This window comes from Styela clava, chromosome 9, assembly GCF_964204865.1.
Source record: "Styela clava chromosome 9, kaStyClav1.hap1.2, whole genome shotgun sequence".
In the NCBI taxonomy this organism is placed as follows: Eukaryota; Metazoa; Chordata; class Ascidiacea; order Stolidobranchia; family Styelidae; genus Styela; species Styela clava.
In genome coordinates, this window is record NC_135258.1 from 8,884,883 (window position 1) to 8,910,246 (window position 25,364).

The following is a 25,364-nucleotide window of genomic DNA, read 5'->3' on the forward strand; positions in this document are numbered from 1 at the left end:
GAACGTAAACGGACTAGAAAAAAATTGGAAAAAACTAAAAATCTTCATAACTTACCACAACCCAGACATTATTGCTTTACAAGAAGTCCACAGAGTTAAAAGCAACGTTTTCGAGAAACGACTTAAAACATGGGGTACAGATTATTTATTAACTCACTGACCGACTTCGATAAAAGGGATGACCAAAGATTCTTCCAAGGCACCGCCACTGCAGTAAGAGAAAACCTATGTGCAACGCACAGCCTTGAATATGTAATATTCATACCTTGTAAAGCGTGATCGACATCAATGACGAACTTACAAACCAAAGACAAGCTATCTCTAGTAAATGTTTATGCACCTCCCAGAAGAGGCGACAGAAAAACTAGAATGTTCTGCAAAAAGCTGATAAACTTTGTGAGAGAGATCAAGCATATTCCAATTTAACATGGTTCACCAAAAATAGACGTCAGCAACGAAAACTCATTTACACTAGGGAACCCAGAAAGAAAATGGAAAGACTTTATACAAGCTTACAACTACATAGACACCTATAGATATCACTGGCCCGATAAAAGATTATATACAATTACCAGGAGGAGACAATCCCGACGAATAGATCGAATATATATTCCGTACAACATTAGTCATGAATTAAAAAATACAGAATATTTAGTAAACACCGTTTCAGACCACCACTTGGCATCGCATATCACTTTCAAAAATATTAAGCAAGTTAAATGGGGATGGGGAACCTAGAAAAACAATACTGCTCATTTTAAGAATGAAAAAGTCAGATTTTTGATAAAAGAGATATACAAAAAAGAAAAACAGTTCAACATCAAACCAAGAAATATATTTACTCAATAAAAACCTGCAGCAAGTAGAAAAAAAAAGTGACGTTCAAACAAAAAACAGCAAAAATCAAAGCATTAGAACAAAACGAAAGACCAACTAAATATTTCTTTGACAAATTGAAAACTAGAAGACGGAAAACTACTATAGACAGCCTCCAAAACAAAGAAGGAAAGTATTTGAAAACAAAAAATGAAATACTGGATGAAGCGCAAAAATTTTACCAAACATTATGGAAACAAACGTAAGTAGGGGAGGAAAAAAGAATGGGGGAGTATCTCAAAATATATGGAGAAACCATGCTTAGCACTGAGGAAAAAGAAGGAAGAACTATTCAGAACACTGAAACAAATGGACAATTTCAAAACTCCGGGACCAGATGGGTTATCAAAGGAATTTTACCTTGAATTCTGGGAAATTCTAAAGAATGACCTGCACCAGCTAGTAAACAATGCTATCGCTTTCGACACATTACCCAAAAGTAGCAAAGAATCGATAGTCACCCTTATCTTTAAAAAAGGAAACTCAAATCACCTAGCAAATTACCGGCCCATATCAAACTTAAATGTAGATTTTAAACTGATATCAAAAATAATAGCTAACCGATTGAAACTTATCTTGGATAAATATATAATGCCAACACAAAAAAGCGCGATTCCCAACCGATCCATATTTGATAGCTTACGAAATATTCAAGAAATATGGAATTATACAACAAAATGGAACCTACCTTTATATATAATCAGTTTCGATCAGGAAAAAGCTTTTAATATGGTTAACCAACGTTTTTTATTCAAAACCATGACTAAACTAAACTTCAACAAAAATATTATTAAGTTAATCAAAGAAATGTACAATTGTATATACAGCAGAATACAAATTAACGGAGCTAAAACCAATAAAATCTTTTTGACCAGGGGAATTAGACAAGGCTGTCCTGCCCATTGAGCATGGCAATGTACACCTTAGCCATGACCCATTGGCAAGAAAAATCATCGCGAACCAAAAGATAAAAGGATTCAGTATCGGGAAATACAAAACCGTAATTGATCAATTTAGAGACGACAATACAACATACGCGCGAGGGGGCTTCCGAAGTATGCGAACCAAGATGGCGGACATCGTAATGTAACATGTGTACTAGGTTAGGTTTAGGCCATAATTTTAGGTATGAATACTACGGGAGGCTCTTGGCTAGTCTTCGAACTGATAATAGGACTAAAATAAGGAAAATTGGAAAAAAATTATCGCCTAACCCTAACCTGTTACCCATGTTACGTTCCGATGTCCGCCATCTTGGTTCGCATACTTCGGGAGCACCCGCGCGAGACATTTGGAATATTTGATAAATCGTTTGCGTGTTGGAATATTTACTATGACTAATAACCTACTGACAAATCACCAAAAAGATTTCTCGCTTATAGAATATTTTATTCAAAAATTCGACTTGCCCGACAATTTCTTCTCACAATTGTACATTTGCAACAAAATCAAAATTACAACTCAATGTTACTTTCGCAAAGTTTCGAAGTCACGATGAAGCGAATTTATGCCACGGCATACGATTTATTTCGTTGTTTATTCATTTTTTGTTCCAAGCTTAACCGGTGCAAAAATTCCCGTATGAATACAATTATATATCAGAATTGGGATCAACAAAAATACTTTGTTGACATAAATCAATGTTTGTCTCTTTTCATATACATAAGCAGAGCTTTTAGTGATGGTAGCAAAATAGGAGAATGGTTTAATTTGATTATTTGCAAATGTATTTAGGAACCAATCTATCACACTTGCACTCCAAGCCATTGATTGACACACAATCACACCTGCTTTGTCTCACTTTGATCAACTTTGTTCTGTAACCGCGACCGCAACATAGATGCTCACAACTTCCGGGTCCAGTTCTGGTTACGTTACATTCTCTAGAACGTGTCCCGACAATACCAGCTTCTACATTTTCAATACAATAATCAGGAGATGCTGAGAGATACACAAGTTGGGAATTGTTGAGTGATATTTCTACCTCCCCGTGAAAAATTTCACGACCGGAAATCTCTATTTTGCATCCAACAAGATTTTAAGCCATTGTCTTTTCCATAATACCTGCACATTCGTTTTGATGTCTTCACCACTGTCTGTACAGAAAAATGAAGTTTTGTTCATCACATTTATATTTAATAAGTTCAAAGAATGAAATATTATCTTGTTAAAATTTGATAAAAATTAAGTAATTCAGTATTTATATGAAAAACATTTCAGAAGATCAGAGTTCTGTTTAAAATTCGTTACAATTAACTTTTAATTTTCAAAATCCTATTGAATAAAAAGAGTAAAGAGCGTCTCACCAGTCTTCCTACTTTATTGTTATGAGCAAACATCAATTGCTTTGGGTCAAGTTCTCGCATCTTTCTTTTTCCATCGAGAAAATATTTTACCAAATTGCTCACAAATCCGCTATATGAAGCGTATGTAGTCTACAAAAAATAAAATTTATGATAAGCTTATATAATTTTCAAAGTACAATAGGTGCAATTAGACTTGTGAAAATAAACACAATACCTTGGGGTACATTTTTCTTTTGAGTCGAATGAAATGTAAATTTTAACAAAAATTAAATATGATTTCAGGACGCCTATAATATTCATGTTGAAGGGAAATTTTCAATAATGAATCCGAGAACCTTGTTTTACCAAATATGCAACATTAGGGTGTAGCAATCAATTGTACCCAGCATTCGAAATTATATGCTATGGAAGTAATTTTATTTTTAACGTAATAATCATAATCGATCACAATTGATATGATCCGTTTTCAAAAGATGTACAGTTTTATTAATTGATAACAATATGTTATATCATCCTCAAATATCTTACCAAATTTCCAGTGTAATTTGCAATTTCCGAATGCGGACAAAATTTGTTGTAAGGAAGAAGAAAGTCCTCACATGCCCTTGAAATAGAATGCACAACGCCAGCAGCAGTTATTGCTTGAGCGAATGCCATTTCTCTTGTACCTAAATAGAATGTTCACTAAATTTCAGAGTGACAACCAAATCACTTAAATGTCTCAGAGATCCACACACTACAAATCCAAAACTCTACTGATATTAAATAAATATGATCTGGTGGTGGCTGTGGTGTCTAACGATGAACAATAACTCATTTAATCCTGAAGATATTAATAAGATGATGAGCCTTTGAGTACGATGATACATGATTTGTAGCAAACATTGAATGCACCGTCTACTGTTCGAGCAAAATGCATTCAGCATTGATTATTGAAAAAGCAATACGACGAGTTACCAGGATCTAATACGCAATCAAACCTTAAGATTTTAAATAAAGAAAAGCAAAAAAAAGAGGAAAATATTTTACGCGAATCTGCGAATGTTCCAAAAATTGCTTTGTTCTTCACTGACGGACACTTCCAGCGATTGTTACGGAATTGATATTGACATTCAGAAATTCCGTTTCTCGCTCCCTCGCTTACATATTTCATGAGGGGTTTTCTTTTTCGCACCATTTTCTTTGATAGTTGGTAAATCTATCCATTAGATGACAATTTGGAACATCACTTTTCAGCATATCGTAAACAGAATCTTGAGCCACAGACCTGTACAAAGCAATGTATTATTGAAAAATTAGAAATCGAACAAAATGACATTAAAAATCGGATGTATTCCGTCGTATGGAGTTTATTTCCAATCACATAGAATTTAGAAGGAATTATAATTACTTCGAATAAGATCTTGCATTGTCAATAATAGGATTCATTATCCAAAATTTAAAACAAAGGAAGAAACGCTCTATTTTTTTGTTATTATTGGACATGTTTAGTGGACATACGATCATTTCAATATTTTGTTGTTGTTCTTGTTAATTTTCGTCTTCATCATTATAAAATCGCTTTTCTATTCGACTACTGGACCAATTGCTTTGAAATTTTCAGTGAGTAAAGATTATATTTTTCGTTAGAAGGCTATTACTTTCATTTATCGTTTTTGTGTGCTATGACGCCAACAAAATTTGCCAATATGTGGCGCAACGTGTCCATATATTTGAGCTCTGCTCTCTTGTTTGATATGTTATTAGACCCACAGAGTAGAGTGCGACATGCATGTTTCCCAACCGGGCAGGAATAACTCCTCATTTGCCATTGTTGTGGAGGAATTGTGTTTTGTATTTGCTGTGGTATCATTGGTTTTCTTCAGTTCATAATTAATATAATATTTATGCCCACATTATAAACTACTTAAATTTTACAAAGGCAACTTGCGTACAACCCTAGCTTAATACCCATTAATAATTGAATAAATGAATATTTTTATGTAGTGTGAGGGAGAAATAACAATTTAAAAGCAGGAGAAATTTGACAATAAAGGTCGGAAAGCACTGCGGTAATGCTATCCAAAATGAATAAATGTTTAATTATATATATATCATTTAGTATTAAATAGATTTTTGTCGGCGGTATTTTCAAATATAATACAGTTATTTGTCCATGAAAAAAAGCTTACCACCAACGGTCGTACACTCCGCTGCTCAAAATCAGGGGGAAGATGAGAACACATAGCAGGAAAAAATAATTTTTGTTGGAATTTCCCATCGTTTTTCGACCACCCTATCTCCTTAAGAAAAATCCTATAATTTGGTGAGAATAGCACAAGATCGAATATCATAATTTTTATGTTTTATATTGCAAATACGTTTTTAGTGACAAATTCTATGTTTAAACTGTTCCAAAGCGTCAAGATAACATAATTCCATTGTTTAGCACTAAGCATTTGTAGTTGCATGCAGTGTCGAGTTCTCAATTTCGAATAAAATTTTAGGATGGGTTTGGGAAGAAGTTTAAAACCAGTAAATGAACTATTTGTTTAAAACATTATTCTGGTCATCAGTTGACAATAAACCTCGAGCGTTTCGTCGCGGATAGTCCGATATCCTCCTTATCTGTCGTTAAATCATTAGAAGTTTAACCGAAACGATTTATCTACCGATTGTTACACATCTCATTTATTTGCCTATGTAAAGTACGAACTCTCCTTTGATTGGGATACCTATAACATTTTCTAAGCTCTTGCTTTGCTAAGGCTGACCGAGACCTTCAAAATCACTATATGTTTTTATCCAGAAGATTTAATCCATATGTTCATTCTATTCCTATATGCCGATCACTCATGTTAATCATCAATATACTGCGATTTTCTTATACCTTCCCTTCTACTTCCATCACTACCTATCTTTAGAAAAACCTGCTCATAATGTATAAATTCTCCTAAGTGTTGTTATTAATGTTGCTAATATTTGAATGATGTTATTTATCTACTGTAACTACATTAATATCTGGTGTTTAAGGATATGTAATACTACCCAATCTTTTTTTCACGAATATATCTAGCAATTTGTATGAGATATGGAAATATGCCACAATCATATTTTTGCAGCAATCACGTAACTCGACTTCGATTATTTCCGCAAAGAGATTTATTTTTCTGCTGAGCTTTTAAGCATACTCGTTTCAGGTTCACTCAATAAAAATATTATATGTTAGGAAGTCGATCTAAAAATTATCACGTCAATTGTATATGTCCCAAACATAGTGATGCAAAATAGGTATTGCTTTTTTACTTTCATTTTTCCAATTATTGGCGATATTGCTTCCTGTATCATTTTATAATTTTATTCTGCAAATATTATATAATTTTCGACATTGCTGGAAAAAATGGTGCTGAGTCAGAAAAACAAGGGAATTTTTAAAGGAAAAGTTTTGTTTGCAAAATTTTCCTGTCGCGTTTTATTTCTAATATGAATCTGAAAACTGTAATAAGATTCGTTTCTTTTGTTTAACCCAATATAAATTGACTTTGCGTTGTTATTCTACAAAAAATAAAAACAATTTAATTCTGACCTGAAAAGTAAAGATGACGGTAACAAAGGTCATATTCCAAAATAACCCAATTATCCAGATTTTCAAGGCTTCATTATTTTATGGCTATTTAAAGTAGCACGTGTTTAACTAGTGCTCCTTTCCCTCTGTCTTTGCGTTAGTTGATCCATATGCAGTGAATATGGCAAGAGTGAAAACGTCTATATTAAATAGTTCATTTCAATTTCCCAAATTTTCTTTCGTATTGCTTCGTCTGGCCTAAATCATACTTCCCCAGACAAGAAATTTAAAACAGTTATGTTGGAAACATATAAGAAAATGTATACTATAATATTTCCATGTTTATGAGTTATGTTACTTTGCTTGGAAATGCAATGATGCACTGACGACTCAGTGATGCACAGACAATTTGTACTTTGACGATATACTAATCAATCAATCAATCATCGTTTATTCGTCAACACAATTAATATAAATATATCACGGAAATATGACAAGATATAAAGTAAATGAAAAAAGACGAACTTCATATCTGTGACAGGAGTCGCGAGGGACCACGAAAGGTCTTCGAGCAGCGACACCCACGATGCTGGTTCAGCTTAATAAATAAAATTAGTTAACGCCTATGCTTTTAATTATTATTATTCATAAAACATAAAAAACGAGACACCAAAACAATTGAATAATATGTGTATATAATAAATTTGAAAAACATGAAAACCATCAAAGAGCTAAAGAACTAAAAGAAAACTTTTCCACTGCATTGACTTTGATCAGAACTGAACAAATATAGCACTCAGTTCAATTAATTTCAGGTCTGTAACCGACAAACTCGAACGTTATTTTATTGAATTGCTGAAGCAAAAAGATAAAATACCTCAAATACTCCAGGGGACTGTGAAACTGTGAATACGACCACGGCGTTTATCTATTAGTAAAATAAAAAAAACACGAGTACTGTATAACGTACATTCGTTCATTTCCAATTCAAGCTTGTATTCAACGGAGTCGTAAACAACGGCCAAACGTATAGCTTTCCTTCATAACTTAGGACTTTTCTGATTGCAGTTATATTGCTTCCTGAATACCTGTGTTTACCCAGAAACAATCTTGTATTAAAATTTTGCCCTTTTCAAAAATATAAAACATAAAAACACGGAGATTTCCAACGGTAGTTGTTGACATGTAATAGCCATTGATTTTTTTTTCAATGGAATTATTTGAAAAAACAAGAACAAGATTAACAACAATAATATAATAATAACAGAACGATCCATATGTAACTTTGTGTACAAAAATGAAACAACAAATTATCAGTGTGAAAATCAGACGGTAGGCTAATCTGGGATTAAATTACTGACTGATATTAACCCAACTTGCGAGAGTACAGCAAAGTTTAAGAATCAAGTTCAGCAGCAATACAACCAAATTAAATTTGTTTGCAATCCTACATTTTTATTTTTCGAGACGGAAAAAGACAAACTATAATTGCAGACACAAGTAACCTCTTTTGGCGTTTGTGGTTTAATTGATATTCATAAAAATCGTTGGCAGTCCCACGACTCCCACATGACTTTCGTCTTTTGCTTTAGAAGTGATGCAGGCATTTGTTGGTAACAATTTCGAAATTGGGAAAAGTGTTTGAAATCTTCATTTACCGCATGATTTTTTTAAAGTTATTATACGGATTGATTATTTGAATATTTTCGTTCCAAATTGAATTAAGCTATTGAATAATGCCAACATTGGAATGCGGATATAATTGTAGGCCGAATTGGGCAATTTCGTAAGTAGGTGTTGTACATTGAACATTTAAAACAAGTTTTCATTATTTGCCTTTAATTTATATTTACGATTTGGTGTAATTGTCAAGAATATGACTAAGCAGCCATTTGGGGACAAATATAAAATATTCTTAGCCAACTCGTCCGACACAGACCGCAATTCTACATTGCGACACAGGCGTCGCACATAGGATACAAATTTAAAAAGATTGCCGGGATTGCTGTAGAAAAATAAGTTGTATTTAGACTAGAATAATAGATATTAGAATTTTATATAAAGTAGATCATGCTTGGGGATAAGTTTTATATTAATTTAATTACTTGGTTTTTATCTTAGAAACAAGGTCGTTATAGACTGTTACAATCGCTTCTGTCACGACTGATAGTGCTCGGTCCTGATGTCAGTTTCAGGGTCGACTGAATTTATTCTGGTTTACTCTGTCGCAAATAATAACAGTTCATATATCTCTAAACCAGTATATATTAAATTTTGATGTTCTTTTTTTAATCGCATAATTGCTTTATGCTTAAATCAATTAGAAGCGAAATAAGCGTATTTATTTACCTCCTATTTACCATTTGAATCTGGTAGTAATTTTTTTCATGTGAGCACAATGCCGAGTTTCTATTCAGCTTGTGTTGTTCTCATTCCTGTACTTCTATCCACAATGGTTTTGAGCAGAAACGTGCATGACCGTTGGTGGTAAGATTTTTCTTTCTATAAATTTAAGAACCATTGCACTTAACTAGTTGCAGTGTACGTAATTAGTTGTTATGTTTTATTGGCGATGCAAAACAAAAACCTTCTTCTTTTAACCAATTCGTCACTGCTGGAGAGAAGAGCTCATACGACAATGTAAAGACATGATGACTATTTAGCTAATGTCGAATCGTATTTCACCTGCATGACTATGAGCAAATATTATTTCGGACTATAAAAGTTAACAAATAGTTTTTTTTCGATCCATGGTTTTAATTGATAATTTTTTATTCAAGAAAAATTTCTTCAAACGACAAATCATATATAACCTACGGATATAATAAGTACAACTTACTTTATAAACACTTTTTTACAAAATAATTTTCAGGTCCGTCGCACAAGATTCCATTCGCGATATGGTACAGAGAAATAGATCTATTTGTCAAAAAGTAGAAGGATTCACACAATACCAAAAGAGATGGTGTAAGACGAATAAAGCATTTATGAAGTTTGTAATCGAGGGAGCGAGACAAGGAATCTCGGAATGTAAATATCAGTTTCGCAATGATCGATGGAATTGCTCAACAGAAGAAAAAAAATGGATATTTTATGGAAAATTTATAAAATATCACGGTGACTATCTAGTGAAATATTTGAACATTTCTTTAGTTTCAACGCTTAAAACGCAACTGACACTGAGTTAAGTCGGCTGTGATGATATAATGTAACCTAATAACTAACACTATTCCAATTATTGGGAATGAAATTGACCCATATGAATCGTTTTGTTGTTATGTTGTTTTTGTGAAAAAATCGTCTTTTTTCTTCAACTACTCGACCATTGAAGATTGTTGTTGTCGCTAGAAGGGTATTTTGTTTTTTTAAAAATATTTGTTTGAATTTGTTTTTCACTTCAAAGTTTTATGTGATGAACTCATAAAAATTAGCCGTTTTCAAGCAGTCTGTTACATTCAATGAAAAAAATTGAATTTAAACTTAATTGAAATTAAATTTTAGTATAATAAATTTTTTAATTTCATTTTTTTGTTCTAATTTTTCCTATTCAAAATGATTTGCATTTCAGGATCTCGAGAAAGCGCATTTGCACATGCTATAACTGCTGCTGGCGTAGTACATGCCATATCTCAAGCTTGTGCAACTAATAGTCTTCCACCCGAAGCTTGTCCCGATGTAAGTTTAATTGGATTTAGTTTATGACATTTTCTATCGCCCCCTCTTTCACGATGAATGACAAAACAACATGCTATAGGTTATAAGTATCACAGATATCTACAAACCTACAATGTGACTATAAATGACTTTCTTATCATTATTATTCTTTTACGAGTCTTTTAGCAATCAATTTTAGTGGACACGAAATGCGTCATCAAAATTAAAAATTGCGCATTTTGTGGCGGTTCCGCGTTAGTGGCCGTGTCCATATAATTTGCTGCCTAGGAATATTTAACACAAATTCGAGTCATTCCGCTAACGAAGTTTTTTATTTACATAAATTCAGTCTTGGATCAGTATTTAATTAAAAAAGGCGTGTTCGTGGAAAAATGATGTCATCCGACGTTTTGCCTTTTTTGGTTCATTTTCATAAAAAATCAAAAATAATCCATAATTCATAATAATATGGATTGATGTTAATTTACAAACGGTTGTATGTATGAATAAATCTCATATAACTATGCATAAATATTGCTTCAAAATAATAATAAAACAATTTATTATCAATTTCCATTAAGGATGGTCTGTACAGCAAATTCGCAAGTGGGTTAGTGAAATATTTTCTTAACAATAAAAGACACAGACGAGGACTGGATCGCCGACTAGTAATGGACGATCACAATAACAAAGTTGGGAGGATGGTATGTAATGTAAACACGTATATTTTTAGTTTTTATTCTGATTTGCTGTCATTTCTATTAGTGAAATTTGCTCGTAAACAGGTGAGTAATTTGAAAATATTAGAAGATTTGAAAACTATTGTACTGTTTATGAATATTTTATTACAAAATCCAGAAAAACAGCTGTTATGCTTTTTTTTTAATTCTTACTCAAATTAAACATCATCTCATTTGCTGACCTTCAACGTTTTTATGAAACCTCGAATAATAATACGAATGGCTCACGAATTTTGTTTCCTTTCTGGATTCCTATTCAAATGAAATGCAAAATTGGATAAACCTTTATAAACCGTTAGGATGTGAGATATTTACAGAATAATGAGTAAATATTGTTTCAAAAGTTCCAAGCTAAGCAGGGCTTATATGTAAAAATTACAGTCGTCTTTTGAAATTCGTAGAAGGCGAGAGACTACTTATCTGGCCAAGTTTTGACATTATAGAAAATAAGATTAAAAAAACTTTCTTTGTTAATGAAGGCGTTTTATATCTTTTCGAATCAATTTTGGGCGCTCCAGAAGTGTGTGCGTAAAGGGACTGAAACCTATGGGCAGGGGTATATTCACTTGGTTAACACAGACAGCCACCGAACTTGTGATAGAAATAAAATAAGGAAAATTGGAGAAAAATTATGGCCTAACCCTAACCTGGTACACACACTATACGGGAGTATCCAATTTTGGACGCGAAAAAACTCGGCAATCATTGAGTATAATTAGCTTATTATATTCGTCCGTCTGGTTTTGACAGGCTGTTGTAAATACGTCCGAGAAAAAGTGCAAATGTATCGATGTACCGGAAAATATGGAAATATGCAACAAAACATTCTGCTGGGAGGATGTTGAGGATTTTCGAGTAATTGGCAATACATTGAGAAAAGCATATTTTAATGCAAGTCAATTTTGGATACCGCGAGACGAAATTGCATCTGGGAATCTGAATACCAAACTCAAAACCGATCTCAAATCTAACACCGAGCTTGTATATTTTAATGGTTCTCCAGACCTTTGCTACCGTGTACCGAGAAACAACTATTATGGAACTCGCTCCCGTGTATGCAATGCTACAGGGTCGGAGTTCGGAAGCTGTGAGTATTTGTGCTGCGGTTATGGCTACGAAGCGAAAATGTTTGAAGTTGTCGAATTATGCAATTGTGACACTCAAAATAAATGCTTCAGATGTGTGCGCATGGAACAGCGCCATGTATGTAAATAATCAACCCCATCAAATATATATACCAAAATGTAAGAAATCCTACTACTCAATATCAATAATTTTTTCCGTTACAAATACAACTGCAACAAATTTTTTTTTTTCTGTTTACCTATATTTATTTTAAATTGATTTCATTCTCTCGATATATATATATTATTTGACCGACACCATGCAATATCAATACACAAAAACACTCAGCACAGAAGGATTGAATGTATGTATTTAGGCAGAATAAAGTATCAATGGTATTGTTAACATCGTTCTGAAGTCGCCATTGTCATAAGAGTGATATATTGGCCACGTTGTGTGTGATAAATATCTATAAGATCTAATTAAATGTTTGAAACGTTTGATATTTGAAATGAAAAATTATCTTTTGCATAAAGAAAAATAAAATAATATTCGTGTATGATTCTGCATATGATGGTATGTAATATAGATTGAAATTGTTCATGACTTGCAGTTTTTTTTACGTACTGGTATTGAGTAGCGGTTTTGAGTCACACCAGATTGAATCTGTCTCGTTCAATACAATAGGAATATAAATTTATGGATTAAATATATTTATATTAGCTTGGGAAAGAGTTAGAGCCAATTCAAAAGTTTCGTAAGACAAGATGGCAGTATCTATAATTCTATAACCTCTATTGAAGTCGACAACAAACTAATAAAAAAATAATTTTGGGCATCAAAAGGAATAGGGGAAATAATATTAGGGAAATGTTCTTCAGAGTATTCTAGCCAAATAGAATTCAATCATACACTTCTATAAGCTATGCTTAAAGCCTAAGGATTAAATGGTAGACAATTTTTTTTTTTTTTCAAAATCACCCATGCAAAATGAACCCAGAAAATCGGCCCAACAGGATAGGATTTTGATAGTAATTCAATTTTTGCCATCATCCTTAATTCGACCTCCCATACTCGCGTGACTTTGATATCGACCTAATGAACTAACTACTTTACTGTATCTATACTGCATCCTGATTGCGATACCATCATTACTTCCGTATGCCATATGATGAGATTGACTTATATATATAATAGATGGGAACGATTCCAATACCCTAATTTTAAGGCTATCAGGAAGTGCGTCTATTCATTCATATAATGTCACTCATATTCAAACGCAATGTTTCGCGTATTACTTCATTCATTAGCGCTGTTAGAACAATAAAAGTCAACTCGAATGGATTTTTGGACTATGCGCTGTATTAGCCATTAAGCCTCTTGTTTCTTAACACTGCCTAAGATTATGCATCAGCTGGATCCAACTAAAAATCAGCAATTTGCCTTTTATTAAGTAATTCTTTTTTCATCACAATGACTGAAGAAGTGACAGAAGAAATGAGTGGCGACGACATGGATGATGGAAATGTCATGAAGAGTATTATGCATAGGGGAATAGCGGTGGAGTTCATATTATTGGTTTTAAACTTGTATCTTGCGGTGGCATTCGGATTGCACGGAAAAAAAGAAAAGATGATGAAATGTCGTTCTAATAGAGATATGCATCGTGGTTTAGTGTATAAAAGTGCTCTTGCAGCCGTGATTTTACCATTCCTACGGTACGCATGTACCTTGGCGTTCATATTTGAAGGCCTTTTCTCAACTGGATTCAATGGATGTGAATGGTCTGCTGATTTTGCATATGTAGGTTTAATGCTGGGGCTTTTACCAACGTATACGTTTCTATGGGCCCGGCAGAGAGCATTCTACAGCCATCCTAGCCTTAGTGGAAAATACGGTGTCTGTATCAGTTTAACAAGCAAGTTTGTTTTTGTGCCCATAATTGTCCAAGGGTTGGTATCTGTAGTACTCGCTACATATACAAGAGAATACGAACTAGATATCAAAAACCATCAATGCGTTCTGTCAGATCATGTACCCCATGTTGACTACAGAGAGTTTCTCTATGCCGGGGTGATGGTTTCAAGTCAAGTTGTATTACTGTTGCTCTTCATAAACCCGATCGTATCGCATGTAAAATCACAGAATAAGCAATTCACGGTACGAAGAAATGCAAACGATGATACGGATTTCAAATCAACCACCGAGAGTAGCTCTCAGCACGATGTATCCACGATAAATGTTGTTAACACTGTCAGCCAACAATCGGTATGCGGCGTGAGTTTGTCAACAAACCTGCCAGGCCACAATACCAACGAATTGGATGGCGAAAGGGTCAAGGGTCAAGATGAAAATACAACGAAAGAAATTATCATGCAAGTTTCCAACAAAGTACCAATTCAAACATACAAAAATCAAACTATGCTGGGTGTGGATAATCCAGCTGCAGATATTCCAGACTGCAAACCCAATAAAACATCAACCAAAATAGCTGATACGTTACGACGTCAGAGTACCCTCGCCACCAATTTTATAAAACGAGCGACACGTGGCCGTGATACTGTCAGACGTGGAGGAAAAGTTTTCAGGCTTATGAAACGAACACTCTATCTTGCCTTGACATCAGTTTTATCCGATATCTCGGTTTTATTGATCTCGGTTATTTGGAGCAATGAGATTCCTCAATCTATGCTGTTTGTGCTATACGACATAAGCATGTTTATCAACGTAGTTACCGTTACTGCTTCTTTTGAAAATTGGTGCAAGATATTGAGGCTCCCGTGCACCGTGCCTTTCAAGTGTTTGGATACTCAAGCTTGAATTAAAAAATTGCGCAAATTAATCAATTGCGCAGGTCTCGCTCAAATGAAGAAGGAATTTACACGAAATTGGTTTTTGATATCTTTCAAATAATCCAATCTATAAATTCCAAAGTCCTAAGAATAAGTCTTTTCCACTTGTACATGAAAATGTCCTGAGGTCACATCTCAGATGATGCTTCGTTTGTACGTGATCTTTGTCAATTGCAGTATAATGTACATTCGGTCACATTATTTTGTGTTTCTTATACTAGTAATTTATCAGTTGTACTTACGTAGTTAGCCAATAAATAAATTATCACTAACCAAGTGTAAACACTGTTTGTTCATTCTGTGTGTAATACTGTAACTTTTACGCATATATTTTCTGATAAACTATGATGTGATGAATGTGATACATGCGAAATTTGCAGCATTTTCTTTTTGTTATATTTTTGTTATTGCCTTTTCTGATTTTACTTATTCAGTTTACTTTTCATTAATAGCGAGCATACAATCTAAGAATTTAATTTGCTAAATGACACAAGAGGAATCAATAAACTTTACATATCTCAAATGTTAGATTAGTTCAGTCTCGGAATTACCTAGCTAGCTGATCCGTTTGACGACATTTACTGATAAACGGGAAAAAGGGTCGTTGCCCGGCAAACAATTCAAGTTAACTTTGAACATTTTATGTCTCTTGAAATGAATAGAGAAAGTTTTTTCTATCTCAATCTCACTATGGTCGGCTGCAAAGTTTACGATTGGTTCTTGTCGAAAACGAGACAATAACTGACCACATTGAAGTTCAAATGATTTGTTTATCAAAGTGAAATCGTTAATGGTTTTTGACGAATTATGATATGATGTTCTAGAGCTGTCACTGATCAAAATTTCACTTACAAGTCACTCGCGATCTATTGAAATACAGTTCTGTACTCGTCAACTTCACTTGTCATTGTCAGTCAAATTAAATACATCTTTTAATATATTTTTCGATGGGCTTGGGTATCGTAATCGAGGGAATCGCAGAATTCTACTAGCAAGCATTTTACAAATGGTTGTATGGTTTGAAAAGGTGTTGGAGCTTAATATTAATAACTAACGCATACTATAATCACAGACATGTAGCAGGTCATCATTGATAAATAGCTATAATGTAGTGAGTCCCACATAACTAAAGTTCTTGGAGAAAACTTTTCACTTCGAAAATTTTGATATATATATGTTCATTTTCAACATTTGAGTTATTCGATTCACATTCATTTTAAAAACAAAGATATGTCCGCATCGACTCCACTTAGCATGATTTAGAGCTAGATTTTTTAGAGCCACTCGTTCATGAGACGGGATATTAAAGTTAGAAGCAGATTACCAATTTTTATAATATCTCTGTAACGCAAACGTGGTATCTAACGAGTTAAAACTATATCATCCCCACATAATAACCCTTCGGTGCTACTATAACGTGAGTTCTGCCACATCATAGCGTGAGATCTATCCGAGGATCACAATATATAGTGATATCCATAGTGGTCTACTGGGCCTACACTATATCGTGAGACCTATTTTAAGGAGGTCTACCGCACTATAGAGTGGGATATACTCCAGGCTGGTAGGCATACTATATTGTAAGGTCTCCGATGTATTTTTTCATTTCCGTATCCAGATGACCCCACTCTGTCGTACCATCAACTGATCTTATTTATATTGTTTTATATCTCATAAAACACGACCCACATCCTCACCCAGCATTAAAATTATTGTTCGACGCATTTATATTTACTTTATCCTAATACTAAATTTGCTTTGATTGGCAGGACTGAACATTCGAGAAATTGATTTGGGTAATTACCGACTCTATAGGAGTGGTGTCAGTCAGCTTGTCGTGTGTGTGTGTTGTCAGGTGGCCCAGAAGCTCTGTTTGCGTTTTATTTTGGTGGCAAGTCTCAAGCAATCGTCTGCATGTAATAAGATGGTATTGAGAGAGATATAGGAAAAAAGAAGTTTTATCCTGTGTTAATATGTCGTACATAATTCCGTTCAGATATTAGTGATGATGATCAGAAAGTATTTGCGATGCGTAGCTAACTATAGTAGGATAAATTTAGCTTTTGCCAATAAAAAACCGGTATTGTTTAAAAAGGCTTGTTGCGAAAGTGTTGGGAAATTTATGATCTCGCACCCCTTTGGATTTTGCGAGTTCGATCTTATGTTTCTGTATCACAAGACGTTCACCTTCCGTCGTACTTAATTATATAGCCAATGATATGACATAAAAGTTCAAATGCATTTCTTATATCTTATACATTTTTCTCGCTGAAGTACAGCTTTTAGATGAATGAGGCCGGCGTAAAAGTTGAAAGTCGCTCAGGCACTTTTTCAATAAAAAAAATATTTGTAGTAACAATGGTTGATAGCAGTAACTATTCTTTATAGTTTCGAGTGCGAAAAATTTAGTTGTAAATCGAATTAGCCTACTTAGTAATCGTTTTGTCGCTGGGAGAGTTTTAGTTAAATCAGAAAATGTTTCAGAAATATCTTTTCAATTCCAAGGGGTTGAATATTTTGAAACCAACCAACTCGCGAAAACGCTCACAAAATAGCACTAATAATCTTATAATGGGAAAGGATAGAAAGAATTTTTCCGGGATCAAAGGTTGCTTGAGGTTGAGGATCATGCATGTCATCGGTTTTCGTTTTCCCGCGGTAACCAACGCCCGAGCAAAATACATCAATTTTTAGGCAAAGTTACATTCGCAATTGAAACAAACTGCGAATATTAGGAAAGTTTGTTACTTTGGAATCTGCCCTAGCACCATTTCATTATTATTAAAACAGTAATATATAAGTTATTAAAATTTACAACAGATACCGAAGAAGAATACATATAGTACTACGAATCTGGGATCTGAGTTGAAATTTTTGTCGTGCATGTTACGTTATCACTTCTGTCAAATACGTCATCGACTTAGAAAAGATACTTTGAAACTATTGATCGTTTTACTTAATTGCTGCTTATGCTGTTATTGTTTGTATCAAATTAGCTAATGAGAAATTTGAATCAATATCTTTATGCCACAGTCATTTTTATATGATGCATTTTTATATATTAATAAATGTTATACCTAATGCCATATTCAGCCATTGATCCAGTGATTCAGTATAGCATTATGCAAATATGACAAGAGTCCGTAGAATTATTTTCATACGGTGTAAGTAGTATCTTCTCTAAACAAAATGGAGAAGCATTTATCGCCTCCAAATGTTATTTCTTTCGTATATGTCATTTACTTAGCAACTCAGAAACTTCAAAATAATATTAAATCTGTAGTCAGTTAACTACTGCTTACTTTAACAGGCCGTTGTCAAGACATCGCAAACCATGTGTAAATGCCATGGTTTAAAGGAATCTTGTAATTTTAAAACATGCTGGAAACAAGTGCGCGATTTTCGTGTTGTATCAGACGAATTGAAAGAGGCATACGACAGAGCAATCGAAGTTGAAAAGTGGGGAACTAGTCGCTAAAAGATTGATGAGAAATCCAACAGATTCTGATCGTATATACTGATCATATAGAATAGACTATCGTGAACGGAATGCCGAAAGTGGAATATTTGGAACAGTCGGACGCGAATGCGATGTCAGAACCATTGGAATGCACGATTGCAACATAATCTGTTGTGGGCGCTGATACAAAACCACCAAGTTTCGTGTTGATGGAATTTGTATTGGCAGCACAACTGGCAGACCCTAAATTTGCAGTCGTATTGACACTGGACTCATTTTTTGCTCACCAAAATTCAGTTTTGAAATTCTTCCAACACAAAATTATCGACTTTGGGTTTTGTCTAATTCCTACATTTCAGTTGACAGATAAATGTTATTGGAACTCTGAATTTTAACCTAAACCTCATTTAATTGGCACAATAGTTCTATGTTGTTGATATATATCAGAAAATAGATGACAACCAGTGATACAGTATTTCCTCTTCCTGAATTGTTGTCGTGTTTCCCCGAAAATAAGACCTAGCCTGATTTTTAGAAAATGATTTTAATATAAGCCCTCAAAATAAGACATATTCGATAGCAAGAAATCTCTCCTACACGTTTTAAATGATTGATAATCTATGTTTTGCAGTTATTTTGAATAAAAACGTGTTATTTATAAGTAAATGGATATCAGTTTTCATATTTTGTTTATTTTGAAATCTCCTAATTCTCTACTTTGTAATTTTGTTTTCAATAAATGAAAAATAAGACATCCCCAAAATAAGCCGCAGTGTTATTTTTCAGAAAATAATTCGAATAAGACCCAGTCTTATTTTCGGGGAAACACGGTAATAGTATATATATTTTTCTACTCTACTGTACTATCTGATTACCTGGGCATGTTGGGGGATTGAATATAACATGCAACTACAGTTACTGATCGTTCGATTGAGCTCTGGACAGATGGCATTAAATTCGAAAATGTTTTAACATTGATTTTTAAGTTTGTAACTTCAGCGATAGTTTGTCTTTTAAAAAGAAGTTTACTTGAACGTCTTTAACAACCGAATGGGGAAATCAACCGAACCAACTAAATCACTGGGGAAGTTGCAGTTAAAAGATCATTGGGTCTCTTATGATTTACGAACCAACTTGCTTACTTTAAAATCTATAAATCATTTTCTAAATTGCGATCCCAATATGCCCTAATAGAACAAATGTCTCCAACATCTGCTTTTCGCGATATATATTCTAATACGGGTAAGATATATTTTAATGTACACAGTTTAAAACAATTGATGTAGTTAAAAAACTAATTCAGTCTAATTGTTATGAACGTTTGAAAATTTGTCCGAAAATCGTCTATTGATATATAAGGGATATATGTTGAGATGCAATCATTCAACTTCTTCATCAAATACCATATGACAGGGGTGGCCAACAAGTCGATCGCCATCGCCACGTCTCGAGTAGTCGATCGCCTCTGATGTTGAGTGAATGTCATAACATAACCCAAATATAACCAGTTTCATGCAGCGTCTGTTGTGCGCTTTAAAACAGGAGAAATACAACATACGGTATTTGAGGTATTATTACGTAACAAATGCAAGTTTCGCTGCTGCGAAGGTTTATAGCCTGCATGCGCAAAATACCATGAACACAAATATTGAAACATTTACTCTGGGTACAATTACATATTCATAAACCGCTTGAACCCTGTAAGCCGTCTTTTCAGAGAACGCTTTTTCACGTGGCAAACCGGTTTTCCGTATTGCTCCTCGTTTCAGAAGCAATCAATTTTATGCTCTCATATCTCAGAGACGTCAGGGTTCAAAGAAATTTTTGCGGCTATTTTGTTAACAATGCGGCTCTGTGAGCTTATTGGCAGCGATGGAAGTTGTGTAAGCGTGTGTTACTGTTCAGTTATCTGCATAATCGATGGGTCTACTCGTTCGTTATCGTGTATGACCTTATTACCTATCAGTCGATCGCGAGCTACTTTGGAGGTTTCAGTCGATTGCGGAAGCAGGTTGACCACCCCTACCATATGGTATTATATATAAGTTCTATTATTATATTAAAACAGAAAGAGATTTTGCTATGATCGTGCTGATAATTTAATGAATTTAGTACTCAATCATTTCCGTATGATTATGACTCAATGTTTCTTTAAACATTCACAACAGAGAAATTTCTTCAACAAATTTATATATTTTTCATAAACGTAAGCATGATATGATATACGCGTACATGATATCACTTACATAATTATAAGTTAGAATATTATAAACACAACTACACTGAACGTTGTTTGAAATTTTCAATAATGTGTTGTTGGTTATTTTAGGTACAAACTGTAAATTAAAAAAGAAACATTGATGAAGATTTTAAAAATTCAATATTATATTTTGAACAGATAAAAACGTTACTATACCATGCAGATTGGTAATTGATGTTTTGAGCAAAGATTCCCTCGTACTGAAAACGTAAATCCATCACTCAGTTAGTTTGCAGAGCGTTCAACACTATGTTAAACATGTTTCAGCGATAACTAAATGAAAAAAGTCATATGTCCAAATTGCCCTTCAAATATATGACTTCAATAAACAAAATTGTAGAATTCCCCTCGATCTTTGGCGGACAGAAAAAAAAACAAGATGGCGGAGATTCAAAATCTTCGTCTGTACCGATTCGAATGATTTACTATTCGATTCTATTTGAATATTCGATTCAGAATGTCCATCCCCAGAAACCAGAGATTCGAATCTACCGCAATACAATGTACTGCTGATCAAAAAAATGTGAGCGACGACCAATAACGTTTGTGGAGACCGTTCGGCCAGCAAATATTCAACCTTTGAAACATGCATTGCTTTAAAATTAAATTATAGTTTAAGTGCAATTATATATTATATTATAATTATAGTGCAGTTTGAAAATTTGGCCCAAAAGTAAAATTGTAAATAAAACCCGTTTTACGAATAGATTTAACTTTGTCTTCAAATTCCATATGGCAGCGATTTTCAAAAGGTGCGCCTCGGTGATTTGCTAAGCGATTCCCGAAAATTACCAGAATTGTGTTAAACATAACTAATACAGGATTAAATATTTTACATATTGTATTTATTATATATGCTTCATTGTTTTCTATTTCAACTACTGTTTATATAAACCAGTGAATACATATCCGGTTTTTGTCGTTCACTTTCTGCTTCCAAGTGTCTGCAATATTGTTACGTAACGTAAAGATAAAGGTAAATACAACTTGCTGCAATTTCGCGAGCTGTAGTTTCTTTATCTGCTGAGCCAAGGTTAGCAAACATGAGTGATTTTTTAGTACAGTAGTTCAAAGGATAATCAGGCAGAGATGTGGAAGAAGACTTGACATTGCATATATAGGCCTACATGTGTACAAACTTTAAGAAGCATACAGTACAAATTAACCTTAACAAAATTGAATTTTAATTGAAGGCAGCAAATTTTTTCGTGTGCGTGCAACTTGAGTTTTTCTCTCATCAGTCGGCGCCGCACAAACAAAAAGTTTGGAAATCGCTTCCTTATGATCCTTATATCACACATAAGTTATTTTATTATATTAAAACCGGAAGAAACTTTGTTAACACCGTGCTGGAAATTTTCATGAGCAATTACCTGTTTTTAGTCGGAGACAATACAGCTTAGTTCTTAATCACTTTCCTGATATTATGACTCAATGTTTCTCTAAACATTCCCAACAGAGAAATTTCATAAACAAGATTCAGTTATTTTTTCATAAACGCAAGCATGATGTCCATTTATCACTTACATAATTAGAAGTTAAAAATCTTACAAACACAATTGCACTGAACGTTGTTTGTGGATTTTTGATAATGGGTTGGTCATTTTAATTACAAACTGTAAATTAAAAATGAAAGATTGATGAAGATTTTAGTTATTACAGTGCAGATTTGGTAATGGATGTTTCGAGCAAAGATTCCTGCGAATGAAATTAATATATTGGTAATAATATAATTGCTGACAAATAAATTGCCATGGAACTTGTAAAAACTGTTGCAACTCATGTGGTGAAAGTTGTTATCTATACTTGTAGACACATTTGGCGAATAATAAAAGTAAAGTGTTCACCGTTGCTTTGACTCTGTTTTTGCAAATCTGTACAAGCGTATTCAGAAGTCATGACTCGGCCACATCCAGCAAACATTTCTATTAGAACAAACTTTTTTGACATTTCTCCCTCGACGTGTTTTTATGCTCTTATTTCCTTTCCTGCTACAGATAAAAACTGTTCGTATAAGGTATTTAATATTCAACGGAGCATTTGCTCTAGATATGTGTAAACTGCATTTTTCTAGAAGAGAACTGAAATAAAAATATTAATAATACCACATACTAATAAATAGTTAAGTTTCTTACCCGAAAACATTCCCGATCGAAAAGTGTTGTATTAGAATAGTCAGCTTTACTGTTAAATATGTCAATATATTTTTACTTAACTATATTGGCAAAATAAGTTGAATTCACGTGAGGTATAATATTGATCCGAGGTCTTTGAGTAAATTTTAGAGCACCATATGGCTGTTTGCTAATGAAAAGCCTAATTAAATCATAACTAGTCATCTCATTTTACACAATGTAACAAAAGTATGGAGCACAAGCGAGCCCACGATCAAAATGAGTCAGTGTGATTTCAGTAGAAACAAACAAACAAAAAATCGTGTAATGTTTATGTGGTTACAGAGTCTCATATTTCACAAAACGGAACACGAAATATCTCGCCATAACCGTATGGAAAACATTAGGAGCAAATTTTCTTTATCCGCATATCATTACGCATTACATTATCCACACTGAATTCCTTCCTGTCTTAAAATTTCTTAAAGCGATTAAAGAAAAATCGTGATGGATTTTCAAAGACGAATTTTCCGAGATCGAATACGGAATTCTATAAAAAGGGTGAATAAACATCTTTAGCATCACTTCACTTTACGAAGACGAAGAAGATTCGGGTGAGATTTTTGAAAATTCGTATTTTCTATGTAATAATTTCTATGTGAGTTTATCATTGTTTTTACCTTTGTTAACACGAATCTTACAAACAGCCATCACAATAAAGAATTTCAAATTCGAATTTATTTTTCTGTTTTTATCACGAAGTCCGTAATATTCCGAGTTGTTTTTAATTGGAATTCGTTTTACTTCCAAAAATTAACAAGGATTATTTTCTAAGAGCCAAACAAACCTTGCTTTTTCGAGTTTAATTATCTAAAACGAAAATTCTTATTTAATTTAATATCATTCAATTTCAGAAAACAAAATCATGAAAACCGCAATCATTCTAGCTTTGGTAGCATTATTTGTTGCTGATGTCTCAGGAGGATGGGGAAGCTTTACAAAGGCCATGAAAAAAGCAGGTTCAACCGCGCTCAAAGCAGCGACAAGTCCGTAAGTAATTTATTCACACTTTCAATACGCATTCATGTAATAACATATTGACTATTTTTGCATTCAGATATTTCCAAAAGTTAATATCACCATTTTGAAATTGTAAATAAAAAGCATTTATGGATAAATATATATTTTTAATGACATTTTTTATGCTTTACCAAATCTCGAGATTTTAGTTATCCACCGTCCACGATCTCTGATTTATTCACATTCTCTTTTTAGAACTGGTCAAACATTAATGAAATATGGACTACGAATGGCTCTAGGTGATGTTCGTGCAATTAGAGAAATGGTGAGATTCAATTTATGGCCTTTTATATTTGTGTACAACAACAGTGTAAAAACCTACACAAAACTGGGAAAATAAATATACACAGATACCAGATTCTTCAAATATTTGTTTATTCAGCAATAGCGAATGATCAAAAGTTGAAAAATGATTTAAAGAATTTATTTGTAAAAAAATCGAAATTTCACCTTTGCGACAATTTTTTTATACATTCAAATATTTGAAATTGATTAAAATAATATTTAGTGTCCTTGATTTTATAAAAACTCAAGCGATTGATAATCCATGCATTTATTTTTACAATTAGAAGTTTTCAACTGTAAAACTAGATCATATTAGTTACATTCGCAATTAAACAATGCATTCATATTTTTCCAGGACGATGCTGAAGTCAGTCAAATGTTTGATGCAATTCAAATGATCAGAGAAATGGACGACGGTATGTTTTTTAGATAGTATCAAAAAAACTAATAAAACAAACACAGAAAAATACCCATTTTAAAGCATTCTTTATCTAGTTAAAATTTATCTTGCCAGAAATTTAAAAAATTATCAACGAATATTTTAACTCCCAAGATTATGAAGATATATAAGTAAGACACTTAACTGTCCACCCTGCCGTTATTTGATGGACATTTTCTCTATTTTATATACATTTTCGAATGTATTATTTCACTATATATTCATCAGTGAATCTAGTAAAATATTCAACTATTTAGAAAGTATCATTGAATTGTAATACCGTTTCAGACGAGTTCCGCACCTTCGCAAAAGCAGCGAGCCTGGAAGATTTTGAATAGGGAGTGATGACGAAGAGTGACGACGAAGAGTGAAAAAATACATGTCATAATATTAATTTGCCAAACACATCTTGTCTGATCATTATATATATTTTAAATAAGTTGACAAATAACAAATATAAATTATCAATATTGATTTCGTTTTGTTAGCTGTTGTTTTGTCTCACTCTTTGTTGTTTGAATAAATGAAAGTAATCTGAAGATACGTGTTTATCAATCAATAAAATATTCGAGTTTTACAACATTTTAAACAGGTAACACTCACAGTAGCAAAAAGTAATAACGGCGTTTTTTGTTGTTGTTGCACGACTCTATTTCATATAGCTAACGCGAGAATATCAATTGACACTA

The 25,364-nt window shown here is 33.4% G+C and overlaps 3 protein-coding genes across 4 annotated transcripts; 2 read left to right on the forward strand and 1 right to left on the reverse strand.

Annotated features, from left to right (window-relative positions):
• Positions 1 to 535: 535 nt before the first annotated feature.
• Positions 536 to 7,155, reverse strand: LOC120339470 (protein Wnt-5a-like). Of its 2 annotated transcripts, none has more exons than XM_078116440.1 (5): positions 6,748 to 7,155; positions 4,212 to 4,449; positions 3,711 to 3,850; positions 3,183 to 3,311; positions 536 to 2,972 (listed from the first exon to the last, which is right to left on the reverse strand). In XM_078116440.1, the coding sequence occupies exons 2-5, from the start codon at positions 4,357 to 4,359 to the stop codon at positions 2,877 to 2,879; spliced, it is 513 nt and encodes a 170-aa protein (XP_077972566.1). In that variant the 5' UTR covers positions 4,360 to 4,449; positions 6,748 to 7,155; the 3' UTR covers positions 536 to 2,876. The 2 variants fall into 2 exon arrangements, with proteins under 2 accessions (XP_077972566.1, XP_077972565.1); XM_078116439.1 differs by lacking the exon at positions 6,748 to 7,155 and adding an exon at positions 5,354 to 6,671.
• A 1,819-nt stretch (positions 7,156 to 8,974) lies between these two features.
• On the forward strand, positions 8,975 to 12,651 carry LOC144427351 (protein Wnt-5b-like). Its single transcript, XM_078116438.1, has 5 exons — positions 8,975 to 9,213; positions 9,599 to 9,843; positions 10,295 to 10,401; positions 10,962 to 11,084; positions 11,871 to 12,651. Exons 1-5 carry the CDS (start codon positions 9,125 to 9,127, stop codon positions 12,333 to 12,335), a joined length of 1,029 nt encoding a protein of 342 aa, XP_077972564.1. The 5' UTR covers positions 8,975 to 9,124; the 3' UTR covers positions 12,336 to 12,651.
• Positions 12,652 to 23,760: 11,109 nt separating this feature from the next.
• Positions 23,761 to 25,033, forward strand: LOC120340203 (uncharacterized). Its single transcript, XM_039408496.2, has 4 exons — positions 23,761 to 23,921; positions 24,147 to 24,216; positions 24,592 to 24,652; positions 24,964 to 25,033. Exons 1-4 carry the CDS (start codon positions 23,797 to 23,799, stop codon positions 25,011 to 25,013), a joined length of 306 nt encoding a protein of 101 aa, XP_039264430.2. The 5' UTR covers positions 23,761 to 23,796; the 3' UTR covers positions 25,014 to 25,033.
• Positions 25,034 to 25,364: the final 331 nt, after the last annotated feature.